This window comes from Hemiscyllium ocellatum, chromosome 14 (assembly GCF_020745735.1).
Source record: "Hemiscyllium ocellatum isolate sHemOce1 chromosome 14, sHemOce1.pat.X.cur, whole genome shotgun sequence".
Taxonomy (NCBI): domain Eukaryota; kingdom Metazoa; phylum Chordata; class Chondrichthyes; order Orectolobiformes; family Hemiscylliidae; genus Hemiscyllium; species Hemiscyllium ocellatum.
In genome coordinates, this window is record NC_083414.1 from 58,224,712 (window position 1) to 58,243,247 (window position 18,536).

At 41.2% G+C, this 18,536-nt stretch overlaps 1 protein-coding gene across 2 annotated transcripts in view; it reads right to left on the minus strand.

Annotated features, from left to right (window-relative positions):
• Positions 1–543: 543 nt before the first annotated feature.
• The window catches only part of lmcd1 (LIM and cysteine-rich domains 1), a 67,181-nt gene continuing 49,188 nt past the window's right edge, over positions 544–18,536 (minus strand). For both annotated transcript variants that reach the window (XM_060835727.1, XM_060835729.1), the window contains exons 4-6: positions 17,586–17,960; positions 3,947–4,162; positions 544–1,908 (exon numbers count right to left, since the gene is read on the minus strand). In XM_060835727.1, coding sequence (XP_060691710.1) covers positions 1,747–1,908; positions 3,947–4,162; positions 17,586–17,960 — 753 coding nt within the window. In that variant the 3' untranslated portion in view covers positions 544–1,746. The remainder of the gene's footprint in view (positions 1,909–3,946; positions 4,163–17,585; positions 17,961–18,536) is intronic.

An 18,536-nucleotide genomic window follows, 5' to 3' on the forward strand; every position in this document is an offset into this window, starting at 1 on the left:
GTGTTGGACTGGGGTGTACAAAGTTAAGACTAGATTACTTTAGATTACTTACAGTGTGGAAACAGGCCCTTCGGCCCAACAAGTCCACACCGACCCGCCGAAGCGCAACCCACCCATACCCCTACATTTGCCTCTTACCTAACACTACGGGCAATTTAGCATGGCCAATTCACCTGACCCGCACATCTTTGGACTGTGGGAGGAAACCTGAGCACCCGGAGGAAACCCACGCAGACACGGGGAGAACGTGCAAACTCCACACAGTCGCCTGAGGCGGGAATTGAACCCGGGTCTCTGGCGCTGTGAGGCAACAGTGCTAACCACTGTACCATTGTGGAGGGCTCCATAATCACCTGATGAAGGAGCATCGCTCTGAAAGCTAGTGTGCTTCCAATTAAACCTGTTGGACCATAACCTGGTGTTGTGTGATTTTTAACTTTGTTTAAATTAAACTGCAAAATACCATGGATGCAATTCCAAGTGCTGATATTTTGTTAGTGATCATCTGAAAGGATTTCACCTTTACAATAATACACAGCTGTATACATTGAATGCCAACAGCAGTTTAATTTTAGCTCAAACTCCCCCCACAGGAATGTCCGTTCAGTAGATTCCAGACTAAATTTTCCATGAGCCATTTCATGCCATGCCCTCAGGTTGTTTTTTTTAATTCTAAATATATAAACATTGAAAGGAATCTAGCAGAATCCCTCCACAATATTGGATAAAGGGGCTGTACAAATGAGATTGCAATGTTTTTATCCTCAACCAGTATAAAATCTTGCAGCCTTAGATTGACAGGTTCTGAAGAGTGAAGGTCTTGAAATTTGAATGATAAAAGATAGCCATATAGTGGTACTAAACACTTCACATCCATATCCTTCTTTTCCAATCTAATTGGGAGAGAAGAGATACCATTGGTTTCCCAGAGACTTACAAGTGGGAGAGGAGTTCAGTATATCAACACCCATTGCATGCTTAATCCAAACAATTTCTTTCAATATTTTCTGTCATCTATCCAGCAGTGATCTACAGCTGAATATCGTCACTTTTACAAATGTAAACCTACATCTAACAACTATTTATATCAAAGTATTTCTTTTCAAGCAGTCAGGGTGGTATGTAGCTGAGATTGAGCATTTTATCGAGTTTTGAGAAGATTTGTAGCTCAGGTTGAGGCTCTGGCTGTAGATTTGCTCGCTGAGCTGGAAGGTTCAGTTTCAGATGTTTCGTCACCATACAAGGTAACATCATCAGTGAGCCTCCAAATGAAACTTCCAGCTCAGTGAGCAAACCTACATCCATTGAGCATTTTATATTAAAAAAGGGTCATTTCTATGGGTGGTAAACTGTTTCGCTCAGAGGGGCATTGCAAAATAATCAATTAATAACACAAACCTCACCATGGTCTTAAAATGAATCTTGTAGAGATTTTAAAGGATCCTTTATTTTTCTGCCTTTATATTCGATATGCTGGTTTATGTGTCTATGTTGTAAGATGGCGTCAGAGAGTGGTGACACTATACAACACTTTTCATTGTATTTTGTAACATGCATTTACAAAATACAGTGACAATAAATAAAACAAAAAAATGCCCACTCTGTGGAACTGCTTCACTCATAGAAACTGGTTACGGTATCATAGTTAGATCTGCTTCCTATGCTTTTAGCTGACTAAACTTTCTTAGCTTTAATGTGTACTGCATATGAAAACACAACATGGATCAGTGTTCCAGGGAAAGCCCATCATATTTTCTTGGTGCTTTTGTAACAGGATGCGCAGGACAGCTTGGATTGCTCCAGCTCATAGGACTTTCCCAACAGTGGCTGCTCACATTCCAGGCAGCAGAAATGTTTCTTGTGCCATGTCAGTCCTTCACTTTCTACGTAGTCCTCTGAGAAAATCAACTGTAACAAAGAAAGATTGCGTTCAATACAGGATTTTATTTCCTCAAAGCAGTTCTCATTTAGATCTCCATAAGCCCTATTCCAGATACTTGTGTACCAATTGGGACCATCACTTAAATGAACTACATTAAACCACGCAACACTCCAATAGCACTATAAAAATGTATGACTGGAGTACTTGAACTCACAATCTTCTGACTTAGCATATGCTATCAACCCAGCTAAATGCATAATTTCATGACCAAAGTCTTATCAAACTCAAAAACTGGACCCATAAATTTGGTTACTACTTACAACATCCCCTTCCAGACAGATGCACTCCACTGGGTTGTATATGGTGTTGATGCTAAATGCCAATCCAAGGCCTATGGAATATGTTACTTTTATAAATATAACCATTAAGTTCACAAGATCAAACCCTCATGGGGAAAGCCCAGGTTGGAGTGACTGCAGGCCTAAGACTAAAGAATGACTATAATTTGGAACTTTTAACTTTATTTTTTATTTACTATTTTATACCAAAAAGAACTGTAATGTTGAACTTTTAACTTATTTCTTTATGTTGCCATTTTCTGCTGAAGATTTTGCGTTTACAGAAGGTGGAGCCGTGAATGGCAAAATGGAACGTTTTCACTGTACTCCTGTATCCCTGTATTTGAGTACAGGTGATAATAAAACCTAATTCTACATTTGAAAGTAAATATCATAATTGTGTGTAAAATTAGCCTTTGTACAGATTTCCATTGAAGCATGGCCAGGTTAACAGCTAGAGTGCGGATCACTGTTCACAAATCTGTACGTGAGGAACAGATTCATGTTTTGGTGTCATCTCTGGGCATGATTGTTAAACTTAGATAGAGCCACTGATCCTGATGTCTTACATGATATATTCAAAACCGTGCGTTAGTTTGAAGATCAATGCTACTGATGGTTTTTCTGACAGCAATATTGTGTGGAAAATCTCGGCAGCCAATAATGAAGATCATAAAGGGCCCTTTATAAAGGAGAACTTTTATGCCAGATGGCAAATAGCTGCTACAAATCACCCTGCACTCAAGACCACAAGGAGTAATGAAGATCTGGGTCCTATGGACCCCTTGTTTTTAGGTAGAAGGATGTGGACATGTATTAACACCCCAATAAAGAGATACATGATGCACACTCAAAGCAAAGAAACTGAAATGTTATGCTGAATCCTCTATAACCTACAGTTTTATTGAAATGAGATATGCTCTCCATTGTATGATGTAAAAAATTGAATGAAATCAGTATGACAATGTACAATCTATGGCCATTTGAACAAGATGAAGAATGCAATAGATCTTTCAGTTTTATTCTAGAGATCAAGGAGAGCAACAGTTTGTGAATTATTATAATTATGTACATACTTAACGATTCTCATTGTGCAATCTCTTTATTGCATTAAACTTTATTTTTATTTAAATGATTGTCTATATCTATGTAAATAATTATGATTACTTCTTTTCATTTGTAAAATCACCACAACTTGGCATCTGCCATTATAGTGATTTTTCAATAAAGTGGTTATCTATCTCTCTCAGCCAGGAGCCTTGTTGAGCAAGTAGAGTGGGGGAAAAAATACTTCCTTCAGGTTCTTTGCTCTGCTGGTGAACTTGTACATCTCTGACCAGCTTACCGTTCTGCCAAGTCCATCAGAAGTGCAGAAACTTTCTGAAGCTGTAGTTGTGTTATTCAGGACCGACTGTACTGTTGCAGCAGTAGCTTTACATGTGGATAGTTGCCCTGGGCATCGCTTTATTTTGCAAAATCCAGAGTTGCAGAATGAAGATCACAGGAGGCGATATCTGTTTCATTTGGACCCATTCAACAGTGTATCACTACAGCAGTGGCAGTGGTCCACTTGTACAGTTTAATTTGCAGGCATAAGCCAACATGAAAGACTATGTTGTGTGACCAAATTTTTTCTAGGCAAGGACTTAAGAAAGGGACATGCTTATGCTTTTCTGCATGCCACAGGCATGCAGGATACCAATGTTTCCAATTACAAAAAACCCACCTCATCACAGGCAACACAGCGGTACTTCTCACTCTCACAGAAATGGCGACCGCACAGGAGCTTCCCACTCTTCCAAAAGTAGATGAGATCCACCAGAGGTTCTCTGCACCAGCTACACAAAAAGCACGCTGGGTGCCAGAGCCTGTCATACCCTGCTCGCTCCCCATACACCACGGGGTTCTCGTTGCTAACTGGCTGCTTGCAAAGCTCACAATGCTGAAACAAAGTAGAGAAACCCAACTCATGAGTGACAGTGTTATAATAACTCAAGTAAACACTTACATCAACAAAACCGAGTTTAATAACAAGGTATGAAGTTGCCCCTAGCAAAACCACAATGATGCTCCCGGGAGCAGGAATAGGAATCTTAATTGTGTCAGAGTCATAAATAAACTTTCCCAGTAGTAAGATGAAAGTTGAGAATTAAGTTCTCTGAACTTGAACGGTTCAGTTTACCAGCAGTAAGCGTGGGAAACCATTTTGTAAGCATTTGGATGTCATGCATGTTCAGTGAAAAGGCCTGTTCACCAGAATTAAGCTACCTTTCATAATTAAATTCTCCGTATATAATCAGGCCATGCCTTCTAATCCTTGGCTGCATACAAGCGGTATACCACAGGTGAGGCATTGTACTTGCTGGAATTTGGAGTGAATAGCCATTGCTTTGTCCCCTGTGTGGAGTGTTCCTCGAAGAGGTATTGATTGAGATTGGATGGGGGCAATCAAAATGGCTGAGAGCATGGAGCAGGCTAAGTGAAGCAGACTGTGTGAGGATGAGAGGCACAGTGCCCCCTGTCAAGGGAGGAAGGGTAATTTCTTCACAAATGTGGTGTTTCCTGTGACTGGGCAATAAAAGGATCTTCTCGACAGGCAGTGTAGTGGATAAATGGTCCTAAAGAATGGGTTGGTGATGTCCTTGGTGGAGTCCTTAGGATTAAATTTTAGGGTAGTCAGGGGATGGAACAGTGACAATAGAAGCAGCGACTGAGACTTGGTAGATTGACAATCATGTGGGCACCATCTGGACAACGTTACGCAGCAGCCTCAGAGGGATGACATTGCAGTGAACACTACCTGATAGGATGACATATGCATTCCCAGGCTGCAACTCCATAAATAATGCCCAATGTTCAATCCTATACATGGCAAGATGCTCACAGATGCTACTGCTACTTTACTATGGCACAATAAATGGTGCATCCATAGAACTGTAGCCACCAATTGAGAGGGAATTAAATGCAAAGCCTGAAAGGCACAACAACACTGTGGAAACTGGCAACGTAATAAAAAGCAACATATTTGACAACTGTGATTAAATATGCATTTTCAAGTGAAATTTATATATGTTCAGGCCTGTGTCACCACTGTGCCTTAATAATGTCTTAAGCTTTCTTTTCACACCAATACCCCTGATGCTTTCTCAACACCCACAGCTAAGGTGAAGGCAGCTGCTGACTGCTGTACCCTGTTGACCAAGGTGACTTTGGCTGGTTGCCCGGTGAGCTGGGGATTAGAGGAATCCAAGTCTGCTGGTGCATCCTCCTTGGCCTCACCTGTGGGAGACACTGTGGGATTGGAAGAGGAGAATTAGAAAGGTAATGTAACCTTTTGAGTATGCTGGAATAAAACATCCATTCTTTATGCTTCTTTTGCATGTGAGTGTGGTGTGGCACATCCATCAAGAAAAGGGGCACCTGAAGTGATATTTAGGTGCCTTATCCCCTTCTTGTCTAGTGAAGCTGCACCCATGCCAGCACAATGGATTACAGGTCCAAATGCATGTGCCGCAGATCTGGGTCTCCAAGACATGATCTCAAAGACAACTAAGTGCTCACATGCCAGAGACATGATAATAGACAGAATCTGGATGGCTTCCTCCATCCTTTGCTTAATTCTGTTTGCAATCTCTGGAACCTCTGCTTCATGTTCTTCTGTTGACTCGACATCTCCTACAAGTCTCTTAAAGCCAAGTTTACAGGCCTAGAGTTTCTGCATCATCTGCTTCAGGCTCAACAGGAGCCCGCCTCCTCAGTGGTCAGCTCCTCCCAATTTCCTAATGTAAGGGGTAAATTTAAAATTAACTCCTGAATCACAGGTCAACTGTGGAATATGAGGTAATGCTCACTAACCTGTTTAGCAGTCGTCCTCTCCGAAATTTGTCCATCAATAGCAATTTGGTGTTACATAGGGCTAGTTCTACAGCAAGTGGCACTGCTTGTCCAGGCTGAATCTGCTGCGGAACCCACCCTGTTTACACTGCAGAGTGAAATTCCCAAATGTAGACCTATCCTCTTGGTTGTGGAATGCCAATGTGGCAACATTCCCTGCATAGCCAGGACCATAAATGGCAGTTGTGCGTTTGACTGAAGCATGCTTTTGCACATTTCAGGGTAAAAACTTTACAAAAGTGCATCACCTTCAAGAATAAATTAGTTAAAGCTTTACCGGATTAATTTACAACTACAGCAATGAAAATTGGACTGATTCCCTACTCACATTCCCCAAACTGAGAATGCCACATTGTTTTATCGGTCTGGATTGTGAAGAAAGGAGTCTGTGAATGATTACCACAAGCCCCCTGCCCCCCCAAACAGACTATACTTCTTTTGCATATTTTACCATTCACTCAATTGCAGACAGCCACATAATTACTTCAGAGTTAACAAAAAGTCTTGGTTTTGCTACCACCACTTCTGTTGCAATCATCAAGTGAGATGAGATATATTACTGTACCAGAGATTTACTTTATAAATTATTGAGGCCTACAGGTGGTTTCCAGCTGCCAATGTGTGCCTCACCGCTTGGTGAGTTCTGGATTTCGCTGTCTGTAAAAATGGCCACTGACTAATGTACAGAGAGAGGAAGACAAAGGTGGGGGTGGGAGATGAGAGAGTGAGAGACCAGGCGAGAACAAAAACATAAGTAAAACAGAGAACTGAAAAGTGGTGAAACAAATGAACAGTTTAACTACTTTGGTTGTGAGAGAACAATTGGGCAGTACACAGAAAATTTCCAGCTCTTTCACAAATAATGCCAAGAGACGGTCAACGCAGGGCAGAGAAGTTGGACTGTCTCAGTGAAAGGAAGGGCGAAATAAGATGGGAGAAAAACGTAGAAGCAGCCAATTTATTACATCTGCACTTTGTGATGTTTCACTGACGGTCTTTGGAATCTGCCAATCCAACCCAGAAACACAAAGCTTTGGACAAAAAGATTGCGATAGGAGGAAGGGGAGAAAGAAAATCTCTTCAATATGTTGTTTAATACTCTTCCTTGTGTACTTGGCAGGCAAGGTCTGATGGCATTGTCACTGGACTAATAATTCAGACACCCTGGCCATGTCCTGGGGACCATGGTTCAAATCTCACCAGAGCAGATAGTGGCATCTGAACTCAGTGGCGAAAAAAAAATCTGAATTACGAGTCTAATGATGACCATGAATCAGTTGTTGGAAGAATCCTTACCTGATTTGATCTACATCTGACTCCAGCTGCAGCAATATGGTAGACTCTTAAACTGCCCTCTGGGCAATAAATGCTGGCCTAGCCAGCGCTGCCTTCATACAATGAATGAATAAAGGGAAAAAAAAGTATCAAATACTACTTGGCAGTGAGAAATCTGTCCCATCTATACATAAATGGTACCTTGAAATGATAAAATGTATCTACATTCCACACTTACATTCATATTTCCTTTAATACTCCTCAGATACTATCAGAAACAAATGGCTTCAACACCTTAGAAACCAATGTATGTTTAGAACTGTATTCATGCTACAAAGTGACAATAAAACAGTCAGGAAATGGAGGAATCTTTGACTCAAAGTCTTGTAAATACATTTTCACCATAACTGTCCCTAATCTTTCCCTTGCCTGCAAACATAATAGCTTTCAGCATTATCAAAATCCTTGATCAAATCAAGACAGAACATTTTAATTTTCCATCTGTCCTGTCTTGCACAGGTTCTACTGATTAAATAATGCATTAATGTCAGAAACTGGCAACAGTTGGCATCTACTGAACTGGATCAAAGAGACAGAAACGTCACATACTATTAACATATGGTGATAATTTTTAATTTTCAATGAACATGTGATGCAACATCTGAAATCAGAAAGATTTTAACAGGACAACATTCAAATGAAAATTAAACTGTCAGCATTTCTGCGACCAGTAGGCGTACAATACTGGTCCTCTACATTTGTCGTCATTTGCATAAATGATTTGGATGCGAGCATAAGAGGTACAGTTAGTAAGTTTGCAGATTACACCAAAATTGAAGGTGTAGTGGACAGCGAATGGGGTTATGTCAGATTACAAAAGGATCTGGATCAGATGGGCCAATGGGCTGAGAAGTGGCAGATGGAGTCTAATTCAGATAAATGTGAAGTGCTGCATTTTGGGAAAGCAAATCTTAGCAGGACTTATACACTTAATGGTAAGGTCCTAGGGAGTGCTGCTGAACAAAGAGATCTTGGAGTGCAGGTTCAGAGCTCCTTGAAAGTGGAGTCACAGGTAGATAGGACAGTGAAGAAGGAGTTTGGTATGCTTTCCTTTATTGGTCAGAGTACTGAGTACAGGAGTTGGGAGGTCATGTTGCGGCTGTACAGGACATTGGTTAGGCCACTGTTGGAATATTGCGTGCAATTCTGGTCTCCTTCCTATCAGAAAGATGTTGTGAAACTTGAAAAGATTCAGAAAAAATTTACAAGGATGTTGCCAGGGTTGGAGGATTTGAGCTATAGGGAGAGGCTGAACAGGCTGGGGCTGATTTCCCTGGAGTGTTGGAGGCTGAGGGGTGACCTTACAGAGGTTTACAAGATTATGAAGGGCATGGATAGGATAAATAGACAAAGTCTTTTCCCTGAGATCGGGGAGTCAAGAACTAGAGGGCATAGGTTTGGGTGAGAGGAGAAAGACATAAAAGAGACCTAAGGGGCAACTTTTTCACGCAGAGGGTGGTACGTGTATGGAATGAGCTGCCAGAGGAAGTGGTGGAGGCTGGTTCAAGTGCAATATTTAAGAGGCATTTGGATGGGTATATGAATAGGAAGGTTTTGAAGGGATATAGGCCAGGTGCTGGCAGGTGGGACTAGATTGGGTTGGGATATCTGGTTGGTGTGGACAGGTTGGACCGAAGGGTCTGTTTCCATGCTGTACCTCTCTGTGACTCTATACTCAGTAGGGCATGGTTACTATAAAGGAATCAATCTTACCTATCTTAACTGTGTTGAGTGTCTGACAACTTGTGGGTCCCAAGAACATTATTTGAGTCAGCAAAAAAGGCCAGACATGATTATATTAGATTTTCAGACCAGCAGCATTCTGTATCATTAAACTGTAGGATTCCTATTACTAAGCTAACTACATTTATGAGGTGAGGAGTGCTATGAGGAAATTCCTAGCCATGACAGTTCCAGCATCATCAGCCATAATAATCCCTTAAATAGCAAAAGTGGACACATCATCACGTTAATGATGTGTACTTGGTGAACTTGTATAATCATCATGCAGCACAGAAACAGACATATGGCAGGAAGGGGGAGTAAAATAATGACATTAAATGTAGAACTGCAGAGGTTTATAACACAGAAAGAGGTCATTGAACCTTTGCTTATTGTTAGCCTAAGATCTTCTAAACTACCTGTCCTGTTCTATTGTCTACAATATGCACCATATTTTTCTCTCCTCCAATGTTTATCACAAAAGAATGTCAGAGATTGTCACAACAAGAACTTGTGACTTAGTTTTCAGCAATCTGCTGACCAACAATGCCTTGAAACAGAATTGCTCACCAGGATAACAACTATATTCATTTTCAGATCATCTCAAGACATGTACAAAAATATCTTCTGATAAATATTTCCTTATATTCATGCATAGGTGATAGGTGATCCTGGTTTGGCAAGCATTTATTGCCCATCCCTAACTGCCCCACAAACTGTGTGGCTTGCAAGGGCCATTTTAAAGGGCAGTTAAGAATTGACCACATTGTTTTAGGTCAGGGATCAGACCAGCTAAGGTTGGCAGGTTTCTTCAGTAAAGGGCATTAGTGAACCAGATGGACTTTTTACAACAATCGACAATGGGTTACATGTTTGCCATTAGGCCAGATTTATTTTAAAAACCATATTGGAATAACCGCCTTGGCAGGATTTGGACCCATGCTGCATAAAGCACTCAAGAGCAGAACGACAACACCATAATGCTAATGCCTCTCCCTAACACACTAGCATTTGGGCATGACAAGTGTTCTCATTTCACCTTCCGGGGAAACCTGCAAGTTGAGAAGGAAGGCTCAATCCTTAGATGTTTATCGCGAAAAAAAATTCAGCTGTTGGACATTAAGAAGGCATTTGGAGAAACTATGAAGGTTTGGCACTCTGGCTCGAATAAATTCTGTAATGTTTCTAGCAGAAAAAACTGAACCTTGCACAATTGAGCTCTGTCTGGAGAGAATTCCTGAAGGTGAAAAATACAAAGCAAAAGCAGCTCTGTCACATTGAAAAAAACAATTTGCAGAGTTAAAAGTATTACATAATATTCATGTGGAGAAAAGGCAAAGGTGATGACTTGCATGGTTTTGAATACCAGATAAAATAAAAAGGACTGTGCGATGATCCTTGACTTCAGTACAATAGGGATGGGTGGATGGGGGGGGGGGGGGGGCGGGGGCATGCCATTCAGGATCCTAGAAGTCAAAAGAGGACTCCAACTGTCATTATGGTATTGATAAGACAGTGCTGACATAGTGGGACAGTTAGAACAATAGCTTATATTTTTATAACATCTTTGCTGCACCAACAAATCACAGGAGTTATTAAACAACATTTGGCACCAAGCCACGTCCATAACGGAGGATGCAGAGATTGTGCAGCAGCAAAGTTTTGGGAGGAAACTTCTAAGCCCAGAATCTTTGCAACTGAAGTTTCATTCACTCATGATGGGGACGATTAAAATGGAGGATGCTCAAAAGGCTAGAATTGGAGAAGCCGAGCTTTCTCAGAAGAATGTATGAGGTTACAGAGAGTTAGGGAGGGATGAAGCTTTGGAGGGATTTGAAAACAAGTGTTAGCATTTGAAAATGAGGTGTTGATTAACCAGATGCCACTGTAGGGTTAGCAAGGACTGGGTTAATTGGGGAATGGGATGTGGCTCAAGTAAAGACATTGGGAGCAGAGCTTTGGATGAGCTCAAGCTTATGCAAGGTAGGAAATGTTTAGGCAATAGAAAAGGCACGGTCAAGGTTTTCAACAGCAGTTACACTGAGGTGTTATGGATTTGACCAATGTTGCAGAGATGGAAATGGATGGTCTCAGTGATGGTGTGACCAGAAGTACATCATAGGACCAAATATGACATGGTGGATGCACACAGTCTGGCTTAGTCACAGGCAGTTATTAGGGATGGAAATTTGCCCTAGTGTGGAATGAAGTTTGTGGTGGTAACCAAAGATGATGGATTGATTACTGTTGTCACAGTTGCACAGAGCATTACTTGGTGACTTTGAAAGGTGTAGTTGAGATTATTGTGGCAAGGGGAGAAATTGAGTGGAAAGAATTCAAGCATGGAGTTCAGGGCAAGATGTATGTGGATTTGGGGGAAATAGCATATCCAAGGATTTTGATCAGGAAAGAAAACTTGGAGATTGGATGGTTGTGTACTTTGCAAAAATGGAGGGATTAAAGTTGGAGGTTTTAAGGAAAAGAGAGATCATAGTAAATTTGAATGAGGGAAGAACAGAACCTGAAGAGAGAAAACTGTCAACAATGTCAGCTAACATGGGATTCAGGAAAAGAAAGTGACTGCTCAATGCATCAGAATGTGAGTCCCACTTCAAGGATAAGTTTGGTTTGTGCTAGTGGAAGAAATAAAAGCGAACCAGAAGTCAGAGAAAAATGTTGGTTGAAAGTCACTGGGGGAGCCTGGCCCAGTTGGCTTGAGGAAGAAACAGAAGCAGCTGAGGTAACTGCAACTGTGGTCTTAGCAAATAGAATCCCATGAGCTCCTCATCATTGTTGAATTTAGGAATTCAGAAAATATGCACAAAATTTAAATTATTTTTACATCAAATTCACTGTTCCCAGACACAGCTTGAATGTATAGAACATTTACAGGCTTCTTGAATATAACATAATTTGTGACTTTAAACCTTTACACATGGGCTAATGTATATACAGCAGTATTCTCTAATCTATAACATGATAAGTGGCCCATCACTCTGTTTGATGGTGTTGGATAAAGGGAGGAACACTGCCCAGCACAGCAACACAGCACCATACTTTTATAGCAGCATAGAAGCTGTCACATCTACCAGAATCTTAAAGCATTTGTATAATAGTTCAACAAAGAATGGAAACTAGAAAATACAGTGCCCCTATTAGTGCCTTGATGGCTTCAGATTATCAAGTCAGCCTTGTACCAACTGAAATATTAGATGTGAATTTATAAAAGGTCTGTGCATTCCTTGGGATGAGATGTCACATTGTTTGTGGAAGGTGGTAAACAGGACAATATTAAAAAAAAACCTTAAACTTTTCTAAAAAGGCAAAAGAATTTTGGAAGTTAACAGTGAGCTCTTTGTGTTGAATGTAATCAGCTAGCCACCAGGCAAGGAATGTAATTTCAAGCATAGCCAGAGATCAATTTACACACTTTTATTCTCTCCCTCTCCTCAACAAATATCTTTACCTGTACTAACAGGCTTCTAAACATGATGAGTATCTGCCATCCATCACATTCTAGTCCGGCTACGATGTGTGTCGCAAAAAGTCATCACTTGTGGCCCTCACTGTGCACCAGACAGAACTGAGATCTGCAATACATCATTCAGCTCATAATTTGAACCATAACTAGTTTCAATTAGGATTGGGGCATCCATGAACTCTCCTAATTATGGCTCACATTTTTACACATGGTTACAATTTCCAACATAATAAGATTGCTAATCACTTTAGAATCTAAAATGAAATGGCCTGTGGAGTAGGAAAACCTCCAAACATGAGAGAAAGGTTGAACTATTACTTGAGGATAATACATTTCAATTCAAAATGGGAGGTTTCAAAATATTAGCCCCCAACTTCTGGAAGTGATTTATTTTTCTTTGGACTTCTGATGAAAAAAATCTCCCCTCTCCTGCACTGCATGATGACACAGATTGCTCACCCATTGTAGACCCCATCGGAATGGCAAAATGTGCACCAGAAGAATACCCACCCTTTCTTCGCAAATATGTAAGTGCAAAGATAATAAGTGACTCTTTTCCATCAACAAGAAAACAACATCTTCTAAATACAGTTGGTGGAAACCATGACCAGTCATACATCACAAGTGAATGCAGGCAATCTGAAAACACACTGGTATTTTCTCAGAGTTATGTATTTGAGGTTTGCCTATTACACATTTTCAAGATCAGTTCATTTCCCCTCTTATTAATTAACCTCATCATAAAAGGTAACTCTGTACATCTGACTTCAATTCAGTCAGACCCTGGTAATTCTACTGTAATTAGTGGTTCAGGAAGGGCAAGGGTCAGAGTTCAGGTTCTAAGGTTTTATCAGAAAGCGCTTGATATTAGCCAGGCTCTGTTTTGCAGCTGGACATTCTCAGATTTGTATTCCATTCATCATTACAAGTGCTTTCAAGTGGTTGTTTCAAGTTACAGCTATATTGTCTCTACAAAATTCAACTTCCCAGTGAATACGACAGATTTGGCTTTTTTATGTGATCTTAAGAGCCATGTTTGCTGTCCCAGGAGGGAAAATCGCACTATAATAGATGGACTTCGAAGCCTAGCAAAGTTATATAAAAGATTACATTGCCAGGCTTAATGGTGCATTTTGTCACTCTGACATCCCTGAATTGTAGCACTATTGTCGGCAGTAATTGAGGGTAATCTCAATAATCTAAGGCCTGCTGAGATTTTTCAGCATTGTGCTATTCTGTCAGAGGTATAACATCTAATTTTCATACACTGAACGACATTTGTGACTCAAGAATCAACCTTTTCTCAGCTCTATAGCTATGTGTCAAACATCCCAATTGATCCCCAGCATTCAATCCCATGGTAATGGGAGTGACATTTCACCAGCAATGTGTCCTTTGTCTGAAATTTTAAAAAAACATATTAGGTGGGATCTGATCGGGGCCTGAACAACGCGAGCCCTCAGTGAGCAATCTGAGAGAATCACCTGAGAAATTGAGCAAGACCTATCTCAACATTGGGAGTAACAAGATGCATTTCCCAACAAAGTTCCAGATGTCAAGACAAGATTGCTGCTAAGTAGCAATAAGATGTCTGAAGCTTGTTGTCAGCTCAATTAACCACATTTCTCACCTCACTTACATTAGCTTCCTATTCGACATTCCGCCATGAGGAATCTAGTGCTAAGAGTTCTCGGAATGGAAGTGAGCGCAGGTATTTGGCAACTCCAACTCATCTTGGACACCCATACCAGTGTGCTGTGACCACACACTCTCTACATCCACAAGCCTGGCTAAAGGCAGTTGACAGCTTCATCATCATGGACACACTTCCAGTATACTTAGAGGACGCTTTTGCAGTTCAATCATAACCTCAGAGTGCAGTAGCACCAATGACTGCCGTATGGCTGCTGGACATTTTCCACAGGATGCAATGCTGGTCCTCTCTTACTGCTCATCCTCTATGAGTGCACCTGGATTCTCACCGCATCCCTCCTTGCCTTGCCTTTGCATTTTGCACTTTCTCTCATCTGCCAGAACTACGAGACTCACAGTAATTCTGTTTTGCCTTGCTATTTCGCGCAGACACAAAGCCAGGAAGCTTGTGAGCAGGTCTCTGACAAATAAAGGGGGACAGCTTTTAGTAAGGAGGTCCCTGTTTAAGGCAGCTCCTATAGCAGCTCAAGGGTATGGATACACAGTCAATCAGCCACTCCTTGAAGGGAAATGAAACGATGCCAGGCACCTCATCACCTGTCCTGGCTATTTCTTCTCTTGTTGGCTGTTTCCTCCTGGAGTGATTAAGAGAGATGAAAGTGACTGGCACAGACATTATTGCTGGAGCAGGTAGGGAAGGACGGTGAGGTGTCTCAAGCTAGCAATTAGGCAACACAGAAGGTTAGAGGTGTGGGAGATTTGGGTGGGTGAGAGTGACTGATAGCAGAATTAAAATAAGACAGCACGAGTCTTCATGCAAGGTAGGTGCAGGAGCGGAGATACAGCGAGTGTGAAGTAGCACAAAAAAGGCTGTAGCACTTACTCTGGCAGAATGAAGCATGTCACTGACTTCCTTACATTCTTACTGATGCCCAAGACTGCACTGACCTGAGTGGCAACCTCAGACTAGGCCAGTAGGGTTGTGGCCTCCTCTGCCTGGGGATGGATAGGATTTCTCTTCTGTACCACTCCATCCACCAGGACTTCCGGTCCAAAATGTGAGGCACCAATTTCCCATTATCTGCCATGCATGGGGAACAGGGTAGTTCTGGACTGACAGAACTTGCCTCCATGTGCAGCAGTCTTATAAAGGTGGCACTAGTGCCAGGGTGTTGGTCCATTCTGATAGGGATGAGTTGTTCAGAATACAACAAGTGGTAGATTCAGGCTAGAATTGGATAAGTCTTAGGGGTTGATAGGTACTTAATGAAGCCAGTTTGGATAAATAGCAAAGCTCATTAGATCTAATGGAGTGAAACTCTCAATGAAACTTGACAAAATGGATGCTAAGCCAAAAGAAAAGGTAAGATTCAGCTCATTGTTCTTCGATGCATACACTCCTCTCGGACAATCTGCGAGTAGGCTATTCCGCTACATCAGGCCATTCTAGGATGTCAAACCAAGGCAGAACTGGCAGCTGATACATCTTTAACTTGATGAGGTTTAACAGCTGGTTTAAAAGCTGGGCGAGCCAAGAGATTTGTGGAGTAGAGCTATCAAAAGCTTTGGAACGGAGGTAGGTGAATAGAGTTGAGGTACACATCAATCAAGGTCTGACTGAACATGAAACAGGCCTGGGTGGTCAAATAACCTACTCCCGTTCATATCTTCAGGATTGAGGTGCCGAAGTGATAATTAAACAGAATGCCACTTAAGATCGTAGCATTTAACTTTTTTCTTTAATAACTCAAAAGAATGAACAATATAGGTCTCTGTTTTTCACCTTTCATAAGACTTAGAATTAAGCTGCACCAACTATGCTATTCAAATCAGGCATTTTGGACAAGCAGAAACTTGTTCAAAACTATCACAATGGCACAATTGTAAATTTATAGTAGTAGGTTTTCAGAAAGAGCTTTTCAATTTAAGTCTTCTAGAAAGGAACCTTTCTTTAATAACTAGCACAGAAAGTATATAATCCAGGATCTCTTGAAAATTTTGAAAATAAAATGCAAATACGAAAGGCGCATGAGAAGACAACAGGTGATCTAACATTTTCCTTTGGTCTTGAGCCAGGGTGAACTGTAAAAACTTCAAAGGTCACCCCACTTGTATTAAAAGTGAAAGAGGGCAGAATGACAAATATCAAAGACTGGTGAAGTTTGCCTTGTCCTGATCTGTGTTCACACTGCTGCCTCACAGCGCCAGAGACCCAGGTTCAATTCCCGCCTCAGGCAACTGTCTGCGTGGAGTTTGCATATTCTCCCTGTGTCTGCTTGAGTTTCCTACGGGTGCTCTGGTTTCCTCCCACAGTCCAAAAACGTGCAGGTTAGGTGAATTGGCCATGCTAAATTGCCCGTAGTGTTAGGTGAAGGGGTAAATGTAGGGGAATGGGTCTGGGTGGGTTGCTCTTCGCAGGGTTGGTAAGTAATCTAATCAAATCTATTCAGCCTCTCCCTATAGCTCAAATCCACCAACCCTGGCAACATCCTTGTAAATCTTTTCTGAACTGTTTCAACATGTGGCTCAGTGGTTAGCACTGCTGCCTCACAGGACCAGGGTCCCAGGTTCAAGTCTAGCCTCAGGTCTATGTCAATGGGGAGTTTGCACTTTCTCCCCGTGTCTGCGTGGGTTTCCCCCGGGTGCTCTGGTTTCCTCCCACAGTCTGAAAATGTGCAGCTTAGGTGAATTGGCCGTGCTGAATTGCCCATAGTGTTAGGTGAAGGGGTAAATGTAGGGGAATGGGTGAGTCGGAGGGTCGGTGTGGACTTGTTGGGCCAAAGGGCCTGTTTCCACACTGTAATCTTGTCTTTTTCTTCAATGACTAAATAAATGTTGATTGTAAAACACACTTCTTGTCAATCACTTGCTCCAGGTTACTGAAGGGATGAAAGACAGATGCACAAATAAAGATGCCCAGCAAGGGATGAGAAGGAGGTTAAAAGAAAAACTGAAAGAAGAAGAGAGCAAGAAATAGTTAGAGAATGATAGAAAAATAGAAAGGACAATAAAAACATTTTGAACCTTTGCACGAGAGTGCACAAAATCGAAGTGCCAAGTTGTTGTGGTGAAATGCGCAATCATTCTAAAAGAGCAGCGAGAATATTTCCTGATGTGTACCTTGGAATAATTGGTTTCACATGTGCCAAAAGAAGCTATTTTCTTTTGGAATAAAAAGTTTTAAAATACACATGAAAGCTAAATGCATCCACAAGTATCTTATTTCTTTCATACTTTGATGTCTGACTTCAATTTAAGCCAAATTACACGAATTACTCACATATTCATTTTTCTCTTGGGTCTTTGTCGGCGTTCCATTGGTTGAAGCAGGACCATGCTGAGGCTCTCCCTTTGCTATCTTGCCATTGCCAAATTGCCCCGTGGCTTCGATTTTCTGCTTCTGGTTAGCTTTTTCTTTGGCACTACCCACCTGGCCTGGCAGTGCCACTTCTCCAACTCCCAGCGACTCGCTCTTGTACTTCCTGACAAATTCTTCCATGGTTTTCACCTCACTCTCTGACAAAGCATGGCATTGGAAGGGATCCTGGTCATAGACTGGCAGCTGCCTCATTAGTTGCTTACGGCGATAGTAGGCCCCTTCAGTGCCAGCAATTGGTTGCATTTCCTTTGGAATAAGTTCCATATAATGAATAGCCTGGCAAGTGGAAAGAGAGATTTGGGTGGGGGGGGGGGGGGGGGGGGGAAAGGGGTTGGGAGAGAGGGAAAAAAAAAGATTTCTGAAGTGTAATATCAAACACATGGCTTTAATTCCTGCCAAGTTAAAGCCAGAATTTCATTTTAATTTATAATAACAACATTACATGTGCAGAGATAAAATATTCATTTCATTCACTTCAGACTGCAAAATATAAAGCTTCTAACGCTTTACAAACATTTTCTTTCATATTGTAAAGTTTTACTATAAATGGCAATAAATTATTGCCAATCGTTGGTGTCTGGATATTACTCATTCTGAAGCACTAATGGAATTCTACAAATATTGTGCTGTTTGGAACATTTCTCTGCTGATTACACTGTCTATTCCGATTATATTAAAATTCAGTTTTCATTAAAGTATTGTTACTTATTTGTCATGTCAGATTTATTCTCCAGAACATCACACTGATTAAATTTCTTCCTCTTGAAGACAGTTCTGGAATACTTTACATGCAATTAAAATTTCAATGACAATGAAAAGATTTTAAAAGATAATTCTTATTATCATTTTCAA